The following is a 21,264-nucleotide window of genomic DNA, read 5'->3' as shown; positions in this document are numbered from 1 at the left end:
ACCCACCCGCCCGGCCCTGTCTACACCCCCCCTTACCTTTCTCCGGGGTTGTACGCCTCCCGGAGGGAGAAGTAAATCCCCGCGTGCCAGCGGGCCTGTTGCGCGCCAGGACGCAACTGGGGGTGGGTACGGAGGGCGCGGCCATGCCCCCGGACCGCCCTGGGCCGTAGCCACGCCCCCATACCCGCCACCAAAACGCTGCCGACACGCCCCCTAAACGCCGCGACGACCGGGCCCGCCCCCGACATGCCCCCCTCGGAGAACCCCGGGACTTACGCGAGTCCCGGGGCTCTGCGCGCGCCGGTAGGCCTATGTAAAATAGGCTCACCGGCGCGCAGGGCCCTGCTCGCCTAAATCCGCCCGGTTTTGGGCGGATTTAGGCGAGCAGGGCTCTGAAAATCCGCCCCTTTGTGTAGAATGGGTGTGATGATGATGCGCTGTTTGCATCCTTCTATCAGTCATGCAGCAGAGTTTTGTATTATCTGGAGTTTGTGGAGAGCCTTATCTGTTGCAGTGGCATGAACCAATGCGAGTAGGTTTGTCTTCTTGATGAGCAGGCATAGTCTTTGTAAGTTTCGTACTTGAAAGTGGCACTCTACTATTTGCAGATGCATGGTGATTTCTAACTGCAGGATCACTCGGAGTCTTTTGACCTATGTTTTTAATGAGATCTTATGGGATCTGAATGGAATTTTCAGGTCAGGGATTTGTTTATGCTTGCTTTGTAAGCAGAGAATCTCTGTTCTTTTGGGATTCAGAGAGAATTTGTTTATTTTTGTCCATTCTTGGATGGCTGTAAGGCACATACTTAGCCTATTTATAGCTGTTGGTGGGTCCAAATTCATTGGCAACATGAGCTGGACATCAACTGAATAGATGTAGACTTGTATGTCAAAGGTTTGGATCAGCTGTGCCAGTGGTTTGAGGTATATGTTGAAGAATACCAGTGACAGTAAGGGACCTTGGGGGACCTACAGTTTTAAGATCAAGGGTGCTGATGTGGTGTCAGCAAAATGCACAAATTGTTGTCTGTCTGAAAGAAAATAAATAAAGCAAATTGGGACTATGCTACTTAGCGTTATGGCCCGCTCCATGGAGAACAAAGAAGAAGTACCACGCATAGGCAGGGGCATACCTTCGAGAGGCCAGGAAGTTCAGAACCAATGTCTTCTGCCCGAAGCAACCACTGTTTTCCACAGACTGGGCCTTTGGATGCAGGCAGCTACCAGGACTTCTCAGCTGGAAGAAGGAAGCAGGAACAAGGAAGGAACTGAGAACTGGGACCAGAGCAGGAGCCAGGAGCAGAGCTGAAGACTAGGAATGTAGCAGGAATCTGGATACTCCAAGAGCCAGGAAAACACAGGAAATCACCCAGGCAACAGGATATTATGGACCGAACTCTGAGGACCAACAAAGGTATGTCAGGCTAGAGTTCTTTATATACAGTCCTCAATTTGGGACATACCTAATGCTGGTCCAGTAGGGAGCCTCTGACTGGACCAATAGGGTGGGCACTCCCTTACGTTGCTTTGCTTAGTATTTTCTACAGGTTGATTCAGAATCCCTGTGGCTCTACTGAAGGATCTCCTGGCCTTGAACACCTGAGGCCATGGTCTCGACCCCCACTGCCTCTATCACCTAGGCTGGCTTCTGCTTGTCGAAATAATATGATATTATGATTCCCTTTCTCTATACCATTGTGATCTTAGCAGTAACTGGGTTTAGGATGAGACACATTTTGAATCAGTGGTTTGTTTTGCAGTAAAAAAAACAAACAAACCTTAGTGATTGTAGATAGGTCCATTTCAGATAGTAACATTCTAATCCTGTGTGAGTTGAGTCTAAGGTTTAATGTGTTTCTCATTTGGTGAGGGAAGATGATTTCACCTTGAGTGGGACTGATAGCACAATCTGAAACACTGGAGTGGTCTCTCGTTTTTAATAGCTGAAGCAGGATCCTCGTTCACAGGTAAATAAGAGGACATTATTTCATGAATATAATCAGATTTATTCAAAATCATGATGGCTCCACCCTTGTCTGCTGGTTTGATAATATCTTTCTTTTCTTTTAATGGTTTAAAAGCCTCATTCTCATCTTTGATAAATTATAGTAGATCCTGTTTCTTGTTTGTCCCTTAATAAATTTCAAAACAAGATGGTGAAAAGTATGGCTCAAAGGATCTGTGGTGGGCCATGTGGAACCCATCTGGAATGTCTTGTGACCAGAGAGATGTCTTAAAATCTATCTTTAGAAAAATGTTGGACATGTAGTTTTCTGATAAATATTAATAGATCTGTAAAGCATTGTATTTCACTGTAGAGACATAAGCTAATAATCCTTTACTGAGAGGATTCTTTTGTGACATAGAGAGTGATATATTTGGTGGATCTCTTAAAATAATGCCCTCCTGTATTGTCCCCTCCCTCTCACATGTCTGCTTAAGTTGCATACATACAATTCCCCTAAATTCACATCTCTAAATCTATGCCTTTGGTTCAGAACTGATCTGATTTAAAAAAAAAAAAGGTACTAGTCATGCCAATGAGAAAGGGGGTTTAGACAGATGTAAAACGGAAGAGTGGAAAATTGTCACAACTATTTCTTACACATTTCCAACTTCTTTCCTCTTCTAGTTCATCCTCCAACTGAACCCTATGTTCTATATTTATAAAGGATACTCTTTTTATAGAAATGAGTGGGTCTATTTCTAATCCATGGATAAATGGTTACTTTTTTATAATTCATACTATCTTGTTAGAATTCTTCATATTTCTTATATTTTTTTTAATTCCTCCATCTTTTTATTAAAGTCACCAATGTCTTGTAACTGTTCTTTCAGACCTTTCAGCACATTATCAGTATCTGTTTTAATTGTTTGACTTCTTTGTAGAAGTATTTATTAATATTTATTAATTATTAAGTATTTATTAATAAAAAGTCCAAGGAACATTTGTTAAGAATTGAATTCCAGTTTTTGATAAATTCCTGATTGCCATTATACATCTTGGATTCCTTCATAATTTACAATCTGCAATATTTCAGTCTTCAGTATTTCAGAAGTATTGCATAGTGTAATTCTGTCTTTATCAGATGCTTTTTAAGCCATGTTAACGCGCCCACTGATCTATATTAGACTCTGCATTCGTCTCTGAGAACTGCGAGGAATCTTGGAGCAAATCACTGAGATACTCATCACTATAAATGAGGACAACATCCTACGGTACAAAGTCCATCATGTTGCCTCCCCAACACAAACCCACTGAAAGTAGTGAAAATATAAAAAAATAACCAAAGAGCAGAAGAACAAAAAAAGAAATTAAAATAAATATATGCAGATAAAGTCTCATCTGGAAGAATCTGATGCTCTCAGCAAAAACCTGGAACAGATGCTATATTGGGATGCATCATTATCCTCACTCAGTCTTGTAGCAGACATTATGATGGTGAGCAATGGACATCTTTGAATTTCAGTCAGGACTACTCTTGAAGCTACCAGTGATATGAGCTCTGAATCTTCATACCAACAAATATTTTATATATATCCTATATATATTGAAACCCCTTGTTTCAATGTAAACCGGTACGATAAGACACCAGTCTTGAGTATCGGTATATCAAAAGTATTTAAATAAATAAATAAATAATAAAGACCAATGTCTAACCTTATAGGAGGCTTCTTTTTCATCAAAACAAACTCAAGGAATGGAAACTTCCTACAAACACTGGGAAATGTTGCTACCTATCACCCAGGCAGCTGTCACCATTTATGGAAGAAGGAGGAAAGGCCACAATCCAGGCTATAGCAACTGTAGTGGTAGCAGCTACGCCACTGAGAGCGAGCGAGCAATGGGTAATAAGAGCGAGCAGTGGGGGCTGAGGGTATATGAGAGAGGGAGCAATGGGACCTGAAGGTGAGAAACTGTTTTGCATGCTGAGGAGAAGCTTAAAAGATCACAACAGCAACCACACATATGCTGCAAGCAGGCATTAGCAGCAGGTAGCTGAGGAGGTTCACACACATACAGCCACATTCTCTCTCATCAACACACATGCACATCCCCCATCAACCTTCATGCAAAGAGTGGGCATTCTACTAGAGGTGAGATAGAGAAGTAACAGATGGCAGGGATGGTAAGAATTAAAGAACTGAGGGTACACAGTGAAATATTGGAACTGTCAAATCCTGTCATTTATAGTAACATAAGAAATGACAGCAGATAAAGACCAAAATAGTTAAGAACCTTTGTTTTCAGTTTTATTTTACTTTTCATGGGAATTTCAGTGCTATAACAAACAAAAAAATCAGTGGAAAAATGACTTTTCCACTAAAATTTTCTCCTGTTGTTATAACAAAGTCATTCTTCCACTGATTTATTTTGTTATAGTATTGAAATTCCCAAGAAAAATAAAATAAAAACTGAAAACAAAGGTCCCTAAAAATAGTCCATCCGGTGTACCCAGTGGAGATTCATTCTCTCTTGGTAGATGTGCATATAAAATTCCCACATGCAACTCAACACCAACTCCCACCTTGGGTCTTCCAGCTGATCTATGAACCCTACTTTCATATCTTTTCCAAGCATAGCCAAAGTCTGTCAGTATTATATGACAGTGTATATATAATGTGTGTTTATATATTTCCTTTGAAAAAAGTGTTCCTATAACATTTGATTCTTTTAAGTGTAAAAAAAATAGTAACGTGGAAATTAGTTTTTTTAGACTTGGGTGTTTTTTTAAGAAAAAATAAACTTGGGCAGGCATTTATATCCTAAGATCAGAAAGAGTATAAAGCTGTCTAGACACTGTAAATAATAATTTCTGTAATAAGCCACAGCTGTCCGTTTAATGTTTTTGAGGAATAAAGCTAAGGAGACAATGTAATAAGTTGCACTGAACCAACTCCGGTTACACCATGATTTTTTGGCACTAACCTTACTCAGGCATGTAATTGGATTTTAGTTCCGAAAAACCTGTGGTATTCCTATCACGGTAAGTGTATACAAATTGCATTTAAACTAAGCTATTAGCTATTACAAGACAATGCAGAGAGCCATGATAAGAACATAAGAACATAAGAAAATGCCATACTGGGTCAGACCAAGGGTCCATCAAGCCCAGCATCCTGTTTCCAACAGTGGCCAATCCAGGCCATAAGAACCTGGCAAGTACCCAAAAACTAAGTCTATTCCATGTAACCATTGCTAATGGCAGTGGCTATTCTCTAAGTGAACTTAATAGCAGGTAATGGACTTCTCCTCCAAGAACTTATCCAATCCTTTTTTAAACACAGCTATACTAACTGCTCTAACCACATTCTCTGGCAACAAATTCCAGAGTTTAATTGTGCGTTGAGTAAAAAAGAACTTTCTCCGATTATTTATTTATTTATTTTTAATTTTTATATACCGACATTCTTACATCCGATGTAAATCATACCGGTTTATATTAAACAGAATAGCAGGAAATAAATTTCCATAGTCTAATACAATGAACATTTCTAATTAAAATTGTTAACAAGCGAAAAGAAAAGGTAAAGAATTGGAATTAGTTTTAAATGTGCCCCATGCTAACTTCATGGAGTGCCCCCTAGTCTTTCTACTATCCGAAAGAGTAAATAACCGAATATGCAATGATAGCAGGGAGACATTTTAGTGCAGGTTTTTTAATGCAGGAAATTTAACACCTGGGACAGAGCAGGAGTATTTTAATCATTTGTGGTGCTGTGTGTAAGTGCTTCTCTGTGGCAAACATGGATTATATACAGTTTTTTTATTGATGGTTTGGTACATTTTGCGGGTGAAATGAAGAATTAGAGTGGCAGACGTTTTAGGGAAAAGAAGAGAGAGAGAAAGAAAATGCTTTATCACTGAAGAAGAAAGGAGGATCTGAGAGGACCAGGCTGTCCTGGTTAAAGCCATTCAGAGACGGGTATGCAGGCAGCGGATATTTCGCCTGAGGATAACATTGCTGGGGTTACCCAAGACGGATGTGGTTCAGACATGTAGACTTGAGCTCCAAGGCAATTCTTTCTCTCTGTGAAGAAATCCAGAGATGATATTGGTCCTCTAACCAGTCAAGGATATGCCATTCCAGGCTTGGTCAAGCTTCTCACTACCTTGCATTTTCTTGCCACTGGTTCTTTCCAGAATACTGTGGCTGTAGGGCCGGTATGGACCAGTCAACTTTTAGGTCAAAGAGTGCAGCAAGAACACAGCAGCTTGCAGAGTTGCAGGAGAAGAAGCGTGCTTTCTTCGATACAGCTAGCATGCCAAATGTAATGGATGCAATCGATTGCACTTATGCTGCTCTCACACTCACACATGGCAGAGAAATGGCATACAGTAACAGGAAGCATTTCCACTCCCTGATTGTGCAAGTTGTGTGCAATGTACACGTGAAGATCCTCAGTATTATTTCCAAAGTTTCCGGGAACAGCCATGTCTCCTTTATCCTTGTGTAGTTACCGCTGGCTCAAAGTTTCACTGAAGGCTGGTTCCTCTGTAAGCCTGAAATAGAAGTCAAATCAAAGAATAAGGTAAAATGTAAGCTCTCGGGGTGTGTACCAAATGCAGTAGCTAAAAGGTTCTGGTGCATGTTGCCAAAAGCACATACTATTTCGCTATACAATCAAATGTTAGCTGTCAGAGTGGGTGCTGAAAGCATTAGTTAAAAGGTTTAAATGTAAGTTCTCCAGGGTAGGTACTAAACACAGAATAGTACATGCTTTCTGATACATGGTAACAAAGCGTGTACTATTCCACCACACATGTAAGCTCTTGGGGGTCTTTAGCAAAAATATTAATTGAAAAGTTAAAATGTAAGCTCTCTGGGGTGGGTACCAAAAACAATAGTATACACTTTCCAATTTTTTGCAGAAGATGCTGATTACGGCTGCAAAGCATGACTATTCACGCCCCTGTCTATGCCACATACACATGAGTACCGGAGCAGTCATAGATCTTATATTTGGCATATTGAAAAGCTGGTTCCACTGTCTTGACCACGCTGGAGGGTCACTATTCACCAGAGAAAGCTGCAGATATCGTGGTGTGCTGTATGTTTCACAATATCGGCCTCCAGCATGCCATTCCTCAACATGGCTATGGACTTGGGGCCAGAGCTGAATATGTGTGCACCTGTCACAGATGGAGTTAGTACAGCAAGGGGGAATGAGCTCCATCTCAGGGTCATAGCAGACTATTTTGGAAGTATGCTTCAACACATGGGGGGGATATGAGTTGACAGGGGCAGTGAGGGTTGTGTGGAAGAGTTAGTGTTATAACTCCATTTGTCTCTTCTCAGATCAGTGTGAACCCCAGGAAAGATGAAGGCCAGAAGAAATATGACAGGAAGATGGCCACAGTGCATAATATGTTTTTAATATGTTCCAGTTTTAAATGTGTTTTTAATATGTGCTGTAGCCATGTATCTGTTTTTCTAAATGTTCTGTTTTTAAATGTGATTTAACAATGTGACATTTTTAATGACAAACTGGTCTGATTCTTCATTAGTGTGATTCAATTTTATCACAGGCCTGTCATGCTTGAGCTAAAGATTTTCACATTGGCCCAAGGAGGCAGGGCTTGTGACAACCATGACCGACTCTGCTTCCTTGGGCCAATGAGGGCTGGAGCTAGCATTTTTGGTGCCCTATGCGAACAAATATTGTGCTCCCCCCCCCCCCCCCCCCCCCCCGCTGTTCATTCATTCTCTGTCCTGGACACAGAAAAAAACCATCCAGCTCCCTTCAGTGAAATAAACTTTAAAAACTGACCCCCCCCCCCCCCCCAATCCCACCCGAACCCATGGCTGGTGCAAGGGTATTAGGTGCCCTAGGCGAAAATTATAGCCTTGTACAACGCTCCCACCACATTCCACACAAAGTTAAGAGTTATGTATTTATATTCTACATGAAAAATATCAAAGTACAATATTCTGAGGTAAAAATATCACTTACATTATATTTACATGCACTGCTGTGATGCCAACTAGAAATCCTTGCAAAAAAGACACTTGGAACCCATATGGTATTAGACCTATTGTGATGTGTGTTGGGTGTGGGCTTGACCCTCCGAAAGCCCTAAAACACTAATACACTTCCTATTAGGAGAATGCCTCACCTCAGTCACACATGCAAAACATAAACAGAAGAGCAACCATAAAGTAGAAATACAAATGCACAAACAAAAACTGAACTGGAAACAGCAAGAAGCCAGATACTCTATGCAGTGCAACAATGAAAAAACAGAACCATCACCATACCTCAAACATCAAACAAAATCAAGAAATAAAATAAATACATAATTATAATACTAAAAACATAGTAATAATATTTCAAAAACAGCTGATGAATAAAAGATCAAATAATTAAAAACTCATATACAAGTTTTTCTTAAATGTCCCAAGCACCAATAAAATATTTCAAAACAGTAGACACATCAAATAACACCTGAAAAATAAAACTAAAAAGGATTTTAAAAATTCATGCTCTCCATACCTAGGAACTTTGATTTCCTGTCACCCTCAGATTGTCATGGATTAGTGGGAGAGGGATGGACAAACTTTCTCCTCTCTTTCTTATATATACACACACAAGCTCAGACAAACCTACAGGCATCCCCAGCTCTTCTTTGGGTTGGGATCTACCAGCAGCGTCAGGCCCTCATCTTAATTTTAGCTGCTGGCAGGTTGGAATCCACATGCAGCACCCATTCTCTCGCTCTCTCTCTCACACACGCACATATGCACGCTCACACACACACGCGCGCAACCCAGGCAGGCTCCCATTCTCTCTCTCTCACACACACACACACACACACACACACAAACACCCCAGACAAGCTCCCATTTATACCCTCACACCCAGGACAGGCACCCAGTCTCACAAAGACAGACCCCAGGAAGGCACACATTCATTCTCATACTTAGACACACCCTCAGGCAGACACTCATTCATACGCATGCACACACTGAAGAAAAAAAAAACCCTCTTTTTCTTTTGCTAGCAACCTCGGAGCCTATTGGGGAGGTGCTGATCCGCTGCTACTGGCGCTGAAGCCCATTCTGCTGCCTTTTCTGTGCAGGCCCTGCGATATTAAAAATTTACAGGGCTTCCAGTTCCTCCATGCTGATCTTGTACATTGCGAGATCAGCATAAAGTGCTACTCTTGCATATTCCCAAAGATAACATATGCCAATCACTAAAAATTCAAAAATGATTTTTTTTTCCTTTGCTGTCTAATCTTAGTTTTCTAATAGGTTGGTCACCATGGGCCTCTACTTCTTCCACCACTGGTGGGAATGGGTCCACTGGTGGCAACATGGGCCTCTCCTTGCTCCTGATGCCACCCCACTGTGTGTGCCGCCCTGTGCAAATGCACGGTATGCACACCTGGTTGCGCCGGGCCTGCCTGTGATACTTGTGAAACAAGGGCCTGGAAATCTCTGGCCCCAGGATGGGCCTGTGTGGGCTAGCCATCTTTGTGTCTGTGGTTTCCAGACTGTTCTGTAAATCTCAGGCGAAAAGAAGGAAAGGAAAGGCCCATGACTCATTTGCAACCAAAACAAAAAACTACACAAGCAAAACTTTAAGATTGACTTCAAAGTAATGCAGCAAAAGTCCATAAATTCTATCAACAGATCCATAAACCATTTGAAGACCTTGCTTCCTTGAGGAACATGAACCCAATCACATGGGTAAGGGTCCTGTCCATATGCCATATAGATGAATCAAAACCTCGTAGGACATCGACAATGTCATCAGACAGCTCTAACTCAATCTGCCAATACATTGACTGCAGCAGTGCTTTCCCTTGCAGATACTCTGCACTCTTTACGCAGCCAATGCATTTCCTTCCTCATGCGTTCCATCTTGGCATGTATAGCCAGGGCCGGTTCTACCATTAGGCAGGGCGAGGCGGTCACTTCAGGTGGCAAAATTCTGGGGAGGCAGAAAATGCCCCCTCAAAACAGCTCTCTGGAAACCTCCTCATTTCCCTGTCAAAAAGAAACTAAAAGTCTCCTCAGTGGCATGAGTAGTAGATAAGGTGCTGGTGGGTTCCCAACCCTAAGCAGGAGGAGAGTGGCATCGTTTGAGGAAATGTTGGTGGGGTTCCCATCCCTAAGCAGGAGGAGAGCAGCACCATTTGAGAAAGTGCCGGTAAAGTTCCCACCCTCACCAATGAAGAGAATGGTGCCGTTTGAGAAAATGGCGGTAAAGTTCCCACCCCCATCAGCAGGAAGACAGTGGCGTGGTTTGAGGAAGTGCCGGTCGTGTTCCCACCCCCCACTGGCAGGAAGAGAGCAGTGCCGGTGAAGTTCCCATCGCCACCGGCACGAAGACAGCAGCGCGGTTTGAGGAAGTGCCAGTGGGGTTCCCACCTCCACCAGCAGGAAGAGAGCGGTGCCATTTCATAAAGTGCCTATGAAGTTTCCACCTCTACCAGCAGGAAGACAGCAGCATGGTTTGAGAAAGTGTCAGTGAGGGTCCCACCTTCACTGGCAGGAAGACTGCAGTGCAGTTTGCTGACGTATGGGCAGCAGAGAGTTTTGCGCAGGTGTGGCAGCACTTTTGGATGACGTACAGGTGGAGGTTCTCATGCCCCATCGGCAAAATGAAGAATGGTGTGCTAGTGAAGTCTCCTCCGCCCCCCCATGGGCAGTAAAATAACATCGCTGCTAAAGACCAGAAGGAGAGGAGGCCTGAGAGGTGTGTGTATAAGAGGGAGAGGTTGCATGTGCATGAAATCCTGCATGTATGTGTGAGAAATCCTGCATGTATATGTGAGAGAGAGCCTGTTTTTGTATAAGAGAGTAAGTGCCTGTATGTGCGTATGAGAGCCTGTGTTTGTATATGAAACAGCTTGCCTGTGTATGAGAGAGAGCACCAGTGTGTATGTATGAGAGCCCGCATGTGTGTATGAAAGAGAATGCTTGTATGTAGGAGAGTGCCTGTGTGTACATATGAAAGTCTGCATGTGCATATGAGAGAGAGAACCTATGTGTGTGTGTGAAAGTCGCATGTGTATGAGAGAGAGAGTGCACCTGTGTGTGAAGGGGAGAAAAAAAGAAAATAAAGTTTGTGCAGCCCCCTTCCCCTGTGACAATTTCTGGGTGACTGGAAATAGAAAGAACTCATGTATTTATTTATTTATTTTATGGTCTGGAAAGCTAGAGATTTTTTAATGCCATTATTTTAAATTTTGGGGTGTTTTCATGTGTCTGCTGTGAGGAGAAAGCTTGTGCATATCTCCCACCCCTGACTAATCCACGACAATCTCAGGATGACTGGAATCTAAAGTTCCCAGGTATGGACAGCAGGGGATTTTTTTAGCTTAGTTTTAATTATTGGGTGTTTGATGTTTCTGCTGTTTTTAAATATTTTATTGATGTTTAGGAAATTAATAAAAACAATATATTTGTAATCACTGGAAGTTCTATTCATCAGCTTTTTTGAAATATTTATTTTTTTATGAGTTTGGTTTTACTATTATGATTGTTTTATATTTCTTGATTTTATTGTTTGATATTTAATGAGGAATGGTGATGTTTCTGTTTTTCCATTGTTGCGCTGCATACAGAGTCTGGTTTAATGGGGTTTCCAGTTCAGTTTTTGTCTGCATGTATCTATTTATACTTTATTATCTCTTTATTCTGTATGTGGTGAGGGTCTGTCTGTGTTCTGCATGTGTAACTGAGGTGAGGTATTCTGTTAGTATGTAGTTTTTGTGTAGGGATCTATAACAGCTTGGCTTGTTCCGTTTTCCTAATAGTAAGTATATTGGTGTTTTAGGGCCTTTTGTAGTATCTGTAGTGTTTTTTCATAGGTTCAGTTGTCGACAGTTAGTGCCTTTTAATATGGGAGATTAGTATATTGTAATTGTAGTTCAGTTTACTCATGATTTTCTGAGGACAAGCCTACACCCAACACTTGTTAAAATAGGCCTAATACAATATGGGTTCAAAGTATCTTTTTTAGAAAGGTTTTGTGTTTGGCACCACAGTAGTAGATATAAATATATACATGTAAGTGATGTTTTTTACCTCATAAAACTGTACATTGAATGTTATTTTTCCTATAAACTATTATTAATGCATAATTTTTAATTGTAAGTGGAAGAGGTGGGGAAACAAAGCTGCAAGGTTTGTCTAGGGCACCTAATACCCTTGCACTGACCCTGAGGGAGTACTCCATACACAGACCCTCACCATTCCCCAGAGTATAAATGCTGGGGGAAGGATGGGATGCAGGTGGTAGGTTTCCTTGGGGTGTGACAGGATTACCAGATTCCTAGAAATATTAGAACTGACACACTCTCTGCCACTGCTCTTGGAATCCTGACCTTACCTCCCCCCTTCCCCAGAGTTTCAAATTGCCAAAAAGGCAGAACTCTAAGGGAGAACCCCTCCTCTTTTGCTGATTTGACCTGTGCCACACCTTGGGGGGGGGGGGGGGGGGGGAGGCAGAATCACATCCCTCACCTCAGAGAGCAGATTGCCTTGAGTTGCCCCTGTGTATTGCCGCCCATCCCACAGTCACACTGCCTTGCTATCAGTTTTGCAGCTATCTGTTCTGCCATTGCGTCAATGCCGACGAGTGGTGTTTCTGTTGGTGGGAGAATGCCATGATCTGGAGCCTCACCACCGCTCACGCTGGTGCCAGGTGTTGGTGGTACATGCTGAATGTCTGTCATGGATGTGTCTGGCCATGTGAAATGGAACTCAATCGTCTGTCTGTCTTGTGTATCGGGTGCCAGTATTTCACTTGGTAGCTGCAGATATCAGTGGGTTGTTCTGCTGTTCTTTTAATGGGAAGTGGATCCTGAGGCTGAAATGCTGGCTGGTTCTCTTTGGCTGCGCCCACTGTGGCAGGCCCCTCTGTGTCCGTTGGCAGATGATCACCTGTAAAAAAAAAAAAAAAGGAACATAAAAGACATATCAAAGCCATTATTAAGAAACTATTACATCCTTCTGATCCCTCAGGCAGCCCTCTTCACCCCAGAGATATATTCCCCACCACACCCACCTGTGCCTCCAGTAAGGACACCAGGAAAAGAGTTCAGCTGAAGAGTCCCTCGGACCAGGTCCTCCTCCAGTGTCAGCTGCACATTGCATGGTGAGCCACCTCCCATCCAGCACTTGATTCTCTCGATCAGGGCCAGCTTTGCCTCAAAAGCCATCCCTGGTGTCCCAGCGATGCTTCAACTGATCTACTGTCCTAATTGTCATTGACAGGCTGCTGACATCCTTAGGTTTTCCTCTTGATCTTTGGCAACGTCTTTTGACCAAAGAGAGTACTGTGCTTTAGGGATGTGAATCGTTTTTGAACGATTAAAATTATCGTCAGATAATTTTAAAATCGTCCTAAATCGTTAGAGTGCACGATACAATACAAATGCCCCCGATTTATCGTCAGGGGCATTTGTATTGTATCGATAAATAGGGCACGGGAATTATTTGGGGGAGGGCGGGAAAACCGGCACACCAAAACAACCCCTAAACCCATGCCATTGGCCGGCCCCATCTTTAAAGATGGCGCCGGCCATCCAGTGCTCCTACCATGTGACAGAGGCCGGCCAATGGCACAGATACCCTGTCACATGGTAAGGGCAAAGGGGCATCGGCGCCATTTTTTTTTTTAGAACAGCTGATGCCTGGGAACGGGAAATCTCTCCCCGAGGCCCCCCTGGATCTCTCCAGTTACTCATTAGCCCCTATTGTACTATACTCTATAATAGGGGCTGATGAGTAAAGATGGCCGGCGCCATCTTTAAAGATGGCGCCGGCCATCCAGTGCTCCTACCATGTGACAGGGGCCGGCCAATGGCACAGATACCCTGTCACATGGTAAGGGCAAAGGGGCATCGGCGACATTTTTTTAGAACAGGTGATGCCTGGGAACGGGAAATCTCTCCCCGAGGCCCCCCTGGATCTCTCCTCTCCCTGAGGCCCCCCTGGATCTCTCCCCGAGGCCCCCCTGGACCACCAGGTAAATTTAAAAAGGTTTTGGTGGGGTTGGGAGGGTGGGGTCGATTTAAAGGGTCGGGTGGGTTGTTGTTTTTTAGCAGCGCAGGCCTCCCTAAAAAAAAAAATTAGCGATGTGAATTGGAATCGGAAACTATTCCAATTCACATATCTTAACGATCAGATTTCCCCCGCCCCAGCCCGATCTGATCGTTAAGACGATCTGGCACACGATTCACATCTCTACTGTGCTTCTCACAGACCCACTGCACTAGAGGTTCCTTCTCTTTCTCCATGAAGTGCACATCATGTTGAAACTGCTTCTCCTCTAGTTGTTGGCTGCTGATTTCCTGCCTGCTCATTGCTCCCAGATAATGACGACTGGTGTGGGTCCCTATCTCCCTGAGCACCACTTCCTCCCCTTCCCCAAGTTCTTACACCTCCACCTGCCTTTTTTTTTTCCTTCCCTTTAACTACACCTTCTCTCACTTTCCTCCCACCCCATCTTCCCTTCCTGGCCACACTCTACCAACCCATGCACCACACTCCTATTCTCTCTGTCATCACTTGCTCCCCTGTCACTCTCATCCTCTCTCACTCTTTCACACTCCGCAGCCATGAACACCCGCTCCGTTCTTTCAGGAACCTAAACCCAAAGTGGGACACAAAGACAGACAATCACAGACTATCAAAATATCAGATGCACTCTAAGAAGAGTCACTTAAGAACACAGACAAAAGGATGGGAAAACAAGCATCACTAGACACCACTCACAATTAAACAACTGCCAGCTCCCAACACCTACAAAACCTCCAACTCCTAGTCCAGAGCATGCCAAACACACACCACCCAGCACTGACAAAATAGCCCTGGAAGAAACTGCATTTTATTTTCCCTAAGAGGAATGTCCAAGAAAACTGATAAGACATCTATGCCCCACCACAGGCCTGCCTAGATCACTTCTATCAAGTAATAGCATTTTTCAAACTAGAGCCATTTTGTCCCACTGGTGTTATCTCGGCTTTCTGTATATCAGTTTTAATGCCGGTTTTGGCACGCATTTTGGGCTTACCATGGATTTTTAGTGCTGGTTTGATTTGCATACCTTTAGTTTATTGCATCAAGTGGGGCTGCCTGTTTTTAATGCAGATGCTATTAAAAAAAAAATCAGTGCTAAAATTTTGCACTGGTTGTGGTGCCAGTTTTATTACATTGGCCCTGAAGTTCATGCAGTTGTAGCTGTTAAGAGTAGGCACTGCTCCCGATACCTACCAAGGCAGGCAAGAAGGGTGGTGTAGAATAGTAATGGGAGCAGGCAAAACAACATCAGCCTTCAGCTGTGGGGCGGATATTACTTGGACAAACTGCTCCCTCGCCTTTTGTTCACGTGAACCAGAGAAACCGAGGCATGTGTATATGCCAGGCCAGGATGTGGTTTGTTCACATTCCTTTTGCGGAAAAAAAAATTAATTTAAGTAACTAATTAATTAATCTTATAAAAAAAAAAAAAAATAGGAGAAAGGGGTTGGCTGCTGCTTTTGTTTACTTTAATGATGTAAACGTCTGCCTCTGAATAACCCATTTCCTCTGAAACTGGCAGGGGCAGTGGGATTTCGTAGCCATTCCAAAATAAACCGGCGTCCTTTCTGGTATGGAAATAACAGAGGATCTGTTCTGACGTGCACCTGCAGAAGAGATTTCTTGGGAGAGCCGAGGGTGCCCAGTTAATGGCTCTCTCGGTTACTTGCGGCGGAGGTTTCTTGTCCTGCAGCTCGGGTAGGCAGGATTCTCTCCGAGCTGCGGCTCTTTTAAGTAACGAGAAGCTCAGTTTTGATGACCTCTGAAGCCCTGGTGTTTTCATAAGCACTTCAAAGTTAGGTCAAGCAAACAAGGAAAACAAACAGAGGAGCCATTTGTGTTCTTGCCTTGCCTTCCCCCCTTTCCAGCCAGCGCGCTCAAAGCCGCCGGGAGCGTGGACGGTCTCAGATCCGGGGGTGAGGAAGAAGAAATCGTTTCTCTTCGCTAAATTTCCGCGGGAGAAGAGTTAACAGGGATTAAACCGCCCGGCGAGCTACTGGAAGGGAGGCTTCAGTGCGAGCTAAAGGGCAAGGCGGCTGTTGATGGATAAGGTTCTTGGCAGGGCCGTTTGTTGTGACTCTTCTTGTGGCTTGCAGAGGAATTTCCTACAGACTGGACTTGCCATTAAAAAAAAAAAAAAAATGTCTCTGCTTTCAGGAGCCTGAGGCGCGCGGCGGAGAGAGAGAGGACCAGCCTGTGACAATGGACGCCCCTCGCCTGGAGAAGAGAGGAAGTTTCTTTAAGGTACAGGGAAAAAAAAGCTCCGTTTAATTTCTTCTGTTGAAAGATAAACGCGGGTTTCTGTTGTGAGAAACGAGGATGTGCATGTCACTACGGGGAAAGCTATGGCCAGAAAAGTCTCGGCGGTAAGGGCGCCTTTTTTTTTTTTTTTTTTTTTGCAGCTGTTCTGTGTTACGTTTTTTCTTAGCACAGTAGTTTGGGATTTCCGAATTTAACAAACCACTTGCAGACAGGATATGCCCTCCTGTTGCTGAAAGAGAGATACTTGATAGAATATTTGCCAAAATAATTTACATAGAGCTCGTTCTTAAACATATCTATTTATCTAATCTATCTATACACATATAAAATAGAATATTTTGATGCTGTGTACTTGAACCGTTTCAGAAGATGAAAGTAGAAATTTGCATGCAAATAGGATAATGTGACTGGCACACGCATCTGTTTAGAATTTCTACAGGGCTGTATATTTTAGAACACAAATGATGTTTTAAAAATATTTTAAGCTTCAATTTGTCGTCCTCACCAAGTGTGCAAGAACAGTTTGGTAAAGTTTAGACTATGAGCAGTTTGGATCACATCAAGTGACTACAGAAGAAAAGAGCATGCAAGGGAGATATTCTGCAGGAAGGATGCTCATGAGCAGAGAGGGATTTCAGACCAGGGCCCTGCCCCCTTTCCTCATCCCCATCGGGGCATGAATGATCCTGTAGAAGGGTGAGCAGCGGTGGCCTGCATGGGTTGGAAGTTCAGAGAGGTAGCCTGGGAGCAACTCTGGCCCATGAAAGCTGGAAGACTAGGTTTAGAGGCAGCCTAGGAGCAGCGATGGTCCACTTGGGCCAAAAGATTAGAATAGCTTGAGAGATGAGGAAGGTGAGTGGGGGTTGGGTGAAGAAGAGAGAGACTGTTGGTGTTAGAGGAAAAACAGACTGATTGGGGTGGGACTAATAGAAATGGGTGGGGGGAGAGAGGCTAATGTGTATGGGGGGGGGGGGGGAAGACTGGTGTGGGGAGAGATTTGATAATTCAGCTAGTGAAAAATGAGATTAAATAGGCACAACTGGTATTTATTTATTTTGTTTTATTGGAAAATTGTGTAACAAATAATATTGGGCACATCACACCAGCTTGAACCATTGGAAACCAAACAAATTTTATATTAAATTAGGGAAGGGGACACCACCACAACCAGTTGCATGGATGGAAGTGGGTACAGGGCCCGAAAAGTTTGCTGTGTGTGAGACAATTTGGCACACAAAAGATGAGAATAAGAGGTTGATATCCTGGATTCTTGTCTTACGTTTCTCAAGGATATATTTGGAGAAGATTGAACATAGGTGGAAATGGAAATGAGGTTTCTGACTACTTCAGTGATTAAGGAAGCTGTACTTATAATATTTTTTTTCATTGAAGGAATCTCTGCAGGTGTTCAGGAGGGAGGGATGAGGAACCCTCACAGTGACAAGATTAAGCCACTTAAAAATTATCTGTTTTTTTTTCCTTTACATTTCAACCAATTTTACATGTAAAAATATTTCCATAGATTTAAAGCTCTGCATATTACTATTAAATAGACTTTTCTTTAATTCTAATTAACTGTTAACAATTAAGTCAAATTACTTTATTATATTGCCACAGAATGAAACATCTTCAATTACTTTATGGTCATGCATCAGTCTTATGTTTTCTTAGTGCTGTTCTACTGAACAGAACATATTAGTAAATGCTCTGTGGTGCAGAAATGAGTCTTGGTTTTAGTGTGAACAAAGGAGAAAAAGGTTAGTCCTCAAAAACACAGGGGGCATTCTTTCAGTAAACAAAATCAAAATTCCATTCCATGCCTATTTTGGGATCTCCCAGCCAATATACATTGCTTAATTAATTAAAATGGAATTTTTCTGTTAGGATCTGAGCAAGTTTTAGGCCATTTTAATATTACTTCCCTCTCATTAGTGTTCTATTTGGACTATCCCTCAGAGCCATGACGCTGACACAACAGAGCTGGAGCCAGGCAATTTGGCACTATAACTAAATGAAAACGTGTACCTTCACCCTGTACATAACACACAGCACCATGAGCTGGAAGATTCTATTAAATGTTGGAAGTTTTTAAAATTTAGAACTCTATTATTTCTAATCAATAGATAGACACAAGTGTGACCTAAGGTCTGTATGGATGTGATCCTTAACCTCTACCCAAGTGATTAGAAATCTCTACCTTGTTAAAAATGTAGGTTTTGATTTTGATTATATTAAATTAATTAGATTCTAGAATCTCATTAACAGCAAAGCAGACTCCCTTCACTAGTAAGTACATTATGATGCACCATAAAACACTGCCAATAAACACTCAGAACTCTTGTAACAGTGCTGTTATGGTATGGTAGGTTTAACATTCAAGACTCACTCAACAACAACCTTTCCAATGAAAAGGCAATACTGCAAATATAGTAATGGGTCCTAGAACAGAAAAACTAAGAACTAGCAAAATTCTTCACCTCTGACACACATGCAGAACACAGACAGATCCTCACTAAACACAGAATAAGGAACCACAAATTAGAAATATGCACACAAAAACTGAACAGGAAACCCCAAGAAGCCAGACTCTGCATGCAGTGCAACACTGAAGAAATAGAAACAGAAATACATTTCCTATTATACTGAGCAAAATACACATCAGAGTGGCATATTCCCAAAGGTGACACATTCCAGTCACTAAACTCAAAATAAAATGTTTTTGTTTTTTCTCCTTTTGTTGTTTGGACATTTTATTTTTATAATCATGTTGTTCCTGGTCTCTTTTTTTCACTTTCCTTTATCTTGTTTTAACTCTATTTTTTTCCAGGGTCTCCTGTCCATTTGCCATTTCTTCTGTTTCCTTCTGTCTTTTTCTCTTTCTCTCTTACATCTATCTCTGACATTGACTTTTCCTTTTCTGCTCTTTTCTCTTTCCCTTTTCTTGCCTCTGTCCACTTAAATTTTGCCTCCCCATTACTCTCTGACCCTTCAGTTCTCAATCTCCCTCTTTCCATCTCTCGCCTACCAATTTCCATCTATCACCCCCTTTCCAGCCCATCTCTCCACTCTTATACCCTCCCAGTCCCCTCTCTGTCTCTCACTCATTCTCTCAGTCTCTTATTCCCTTATCTTTTACCTACCCCTGGTACCCTATTTCAGTCCTCAGTACTTTCCCCACCGCCTCTCCAGCCCTCATCTAGTTTCCTCAGCTTCATATCCCCTCACCAGTCCCAGCTCTTTTATCCCTTCCCTGTCTCTAGTCCTATTCTTCTTCTGCTTATCTGTTACTCAGCCTCCTATTAACCCCTTTCAACACCTCCCCAGCTCCATTTCAATTCTCTCACTCCTTCACACAGCAATCCTTTCCCACTGCTTTTCACCCCTTTTCCAGTCTCTCCCATCCCATTGCACTGCCCCTCCCCAATTCTCCAAGTCCTTCACACATCTTGACTCCTCTCCACCCTTCATTCCCCCTTCTCTTACACCCATTTCCTATCTATAGCCCCTTCTCAAACCCCCAATTTATACTCTCCCTGTCCAACTAACACAAACCACATATACCCCCCACCCAATCACTGAGACCCTGCTCTCCCTATCCTTATTCTCCCATCCGTTTCTTATCCCCACTCTCCCCAGTCCCTAGTTCCCACTCTCCCTCAGTTCCAGAGTTCCTACTCTCCAATCCTGTTTCCCACTATTTCCCAATCCACAAATCCCGGCTGCCTTTCCCTGCCTCCCCCCCCCCCCCCCCCCCCCCCAAATCCTGGCAAGTCCCCACTCACTCGTAGTAACATAGTATATAATGGCAGATAAAGACCCAGAGGTACATATAAAACAGTACTTAGCTTGGGAAGATAAATGTACAGTTTGCTGCATCTCTTTCCAGACTGTACCTTATGGGTATTGCAACACCTGCTGAGGTGAGATCAGCACCATTTTTAGAAGCTTTTAGCTTCTCCACTTTGCCACCTTTATGTGCAGTGAGGGGTAAGCGTGAAACTGCTGGGTATGGGAAACAGTGAGGGCGGTGAGTGTGAGACTCTCATGAGAAAAAAATATAGGCGGGTGGGTGTGAGAGCATGGGGGGCCCGTGTTTGTGTGTGGAAGCCTGAGAGCGAGAACATGTGTGTATGTGAGCGAGAGAGAGATGTTAGGTTCCATATTAGGAGAAACCACCCAGGAAAGGTCCTGGGTATCATGGTGGAAAATACTTTGAAATCCTCTGTTCAGTGTATGATGTCGGTGGGAAGAAGATAGGAGGAGAGAGAAGGAACAGAAAGAGAAGAGTGATCCTGGAGAAAGAATTAGGAAAAGACTGACAAGGGGAAAGTGGAAAAAAGACAAGGACCAACCAATTAGAAAAATGAAAAGTTCAGACAAAAGTGAAATTTTTTTTGTTTTGTTTTAGCAATTGGAATATATCATCTTTAGGAATGTGCATTTCTACCAGTCCTGTTTGTTCTCTTTGCCCAGTAGGTGGTATATTAGTATTTTGGGGCCTGGTGTAATATTTGTATTGCTGCCTTTGATAAATAAGAATGCTGTTTGATTCCTGAGAGTTAGTGTTGTGATTGTATGGAATGGCAAGGTTCTAGGTGTCTTTTTTTTTTTTTTTTTTTTTTTGCAGGGGTTTGTGTTAATTCACAAAGTGTTTGTTTAGCAGTAGAAGGATTTTGTTTTGCTGAGGTGATACCAGAATTTTAATTTTTTTTTTTTTGCTTTGCATATTCTTTGCATATTAGGTTGTAATATGAACTGTCCTAATTCTGCTCTGCACTCATTCTTATGATTATTGCTATTTTATTGTAGTTATGATGATCTCTGCCTTTCTAGAAAGAAGGTTGAAAGAATACATTGGTATTTGTTTTATTATATGATTGATTGGGTCTGATGTTTGCTTTTTACATGATATTCTTGTGTATTTATAAACTACAATAACATTAATACAGATTAATAAGGCA

General features: G+C 42.6%; 1 protein-coding gene and 1 long non-coding RNA gene across 6 annotated transcripts in view; one reads left to right on the top strand and one right to left on the bottom strand.

Moving 5' to 3' along the window:
• The window catches only part of RIN2 (Ras and Rab interactor 2), a 321,661-nt gene that overhangs the window by 165,105 nt on the left and 135,292 nt on the right, over positions 1-21,264 (top strand). Inside the window, exons 1-2 of one of the 3 annotated variants that reach the window (XM_029593771.1) lie at positions 15,602-15,739; positions 16,199-16,285. In XM_029593771.1, coding sequence (XP_029449631.1) covers positions 16,244-16,285 — 42 coding nt within the window. In that variant the 5' untranslated portion in view covers positions 15,602-15,739; positions 16,199-16,243. Of the gene's footprint in view, positions 1-15,601; positions 15,740-15,837; positions 15,958-16,198; positions 16,286-21,264 lie in introns of those variants that run through there. The other 2 variants (XM_029593770.1, XM_029593769.1) reach the window with 2 other exon arrangements.
• LOC115087075 lies at positions 5,579-15,506 on the bottom strand. 3 transcript variants are annotated; one of them, XR_003855419.1, is made up of 3 exons: positions 15,069-15,506; positions 12,482-12,901; positions 5,579-6,507 (listed from the first exon to the last, which is right to left on the bottom strand). It is a non-coding gene; the product is annotated as an uncharacterized LOC115087075 (long non-coding RNA). The 3 variants fall into 3 exon arrangements; XR_003855421.1 differs by having other exon boundaries at positions 15,236-15,506; XR_003855420.1 differs by lacking the exon at positions 15,069-15,506 and adding an exon at positions 13,026-13,270.

The sequence above is a fragment of the Rhinatrema bivittatum genome, chromosome 3 (assembly GCF_901001135.1).
Source record: "Rhinatrema bivittatum chromosome 3, aRhiBiv1.1, whole genome shotgun sequence".
Classification (NCBI taxonomy): domain Eukaryota; kingdom Metazoa; phylum Chordata; class Amphibia; order Gymnophiona; family Rhinatrematidae; genus Rhinatrema; species Rhinatrema bivittatum.
The sequence above is the reverse complement of the archived record's forward strand: the minus strand, read 5'-3'. Positions and strand labels throughout refer to the sequence as shown.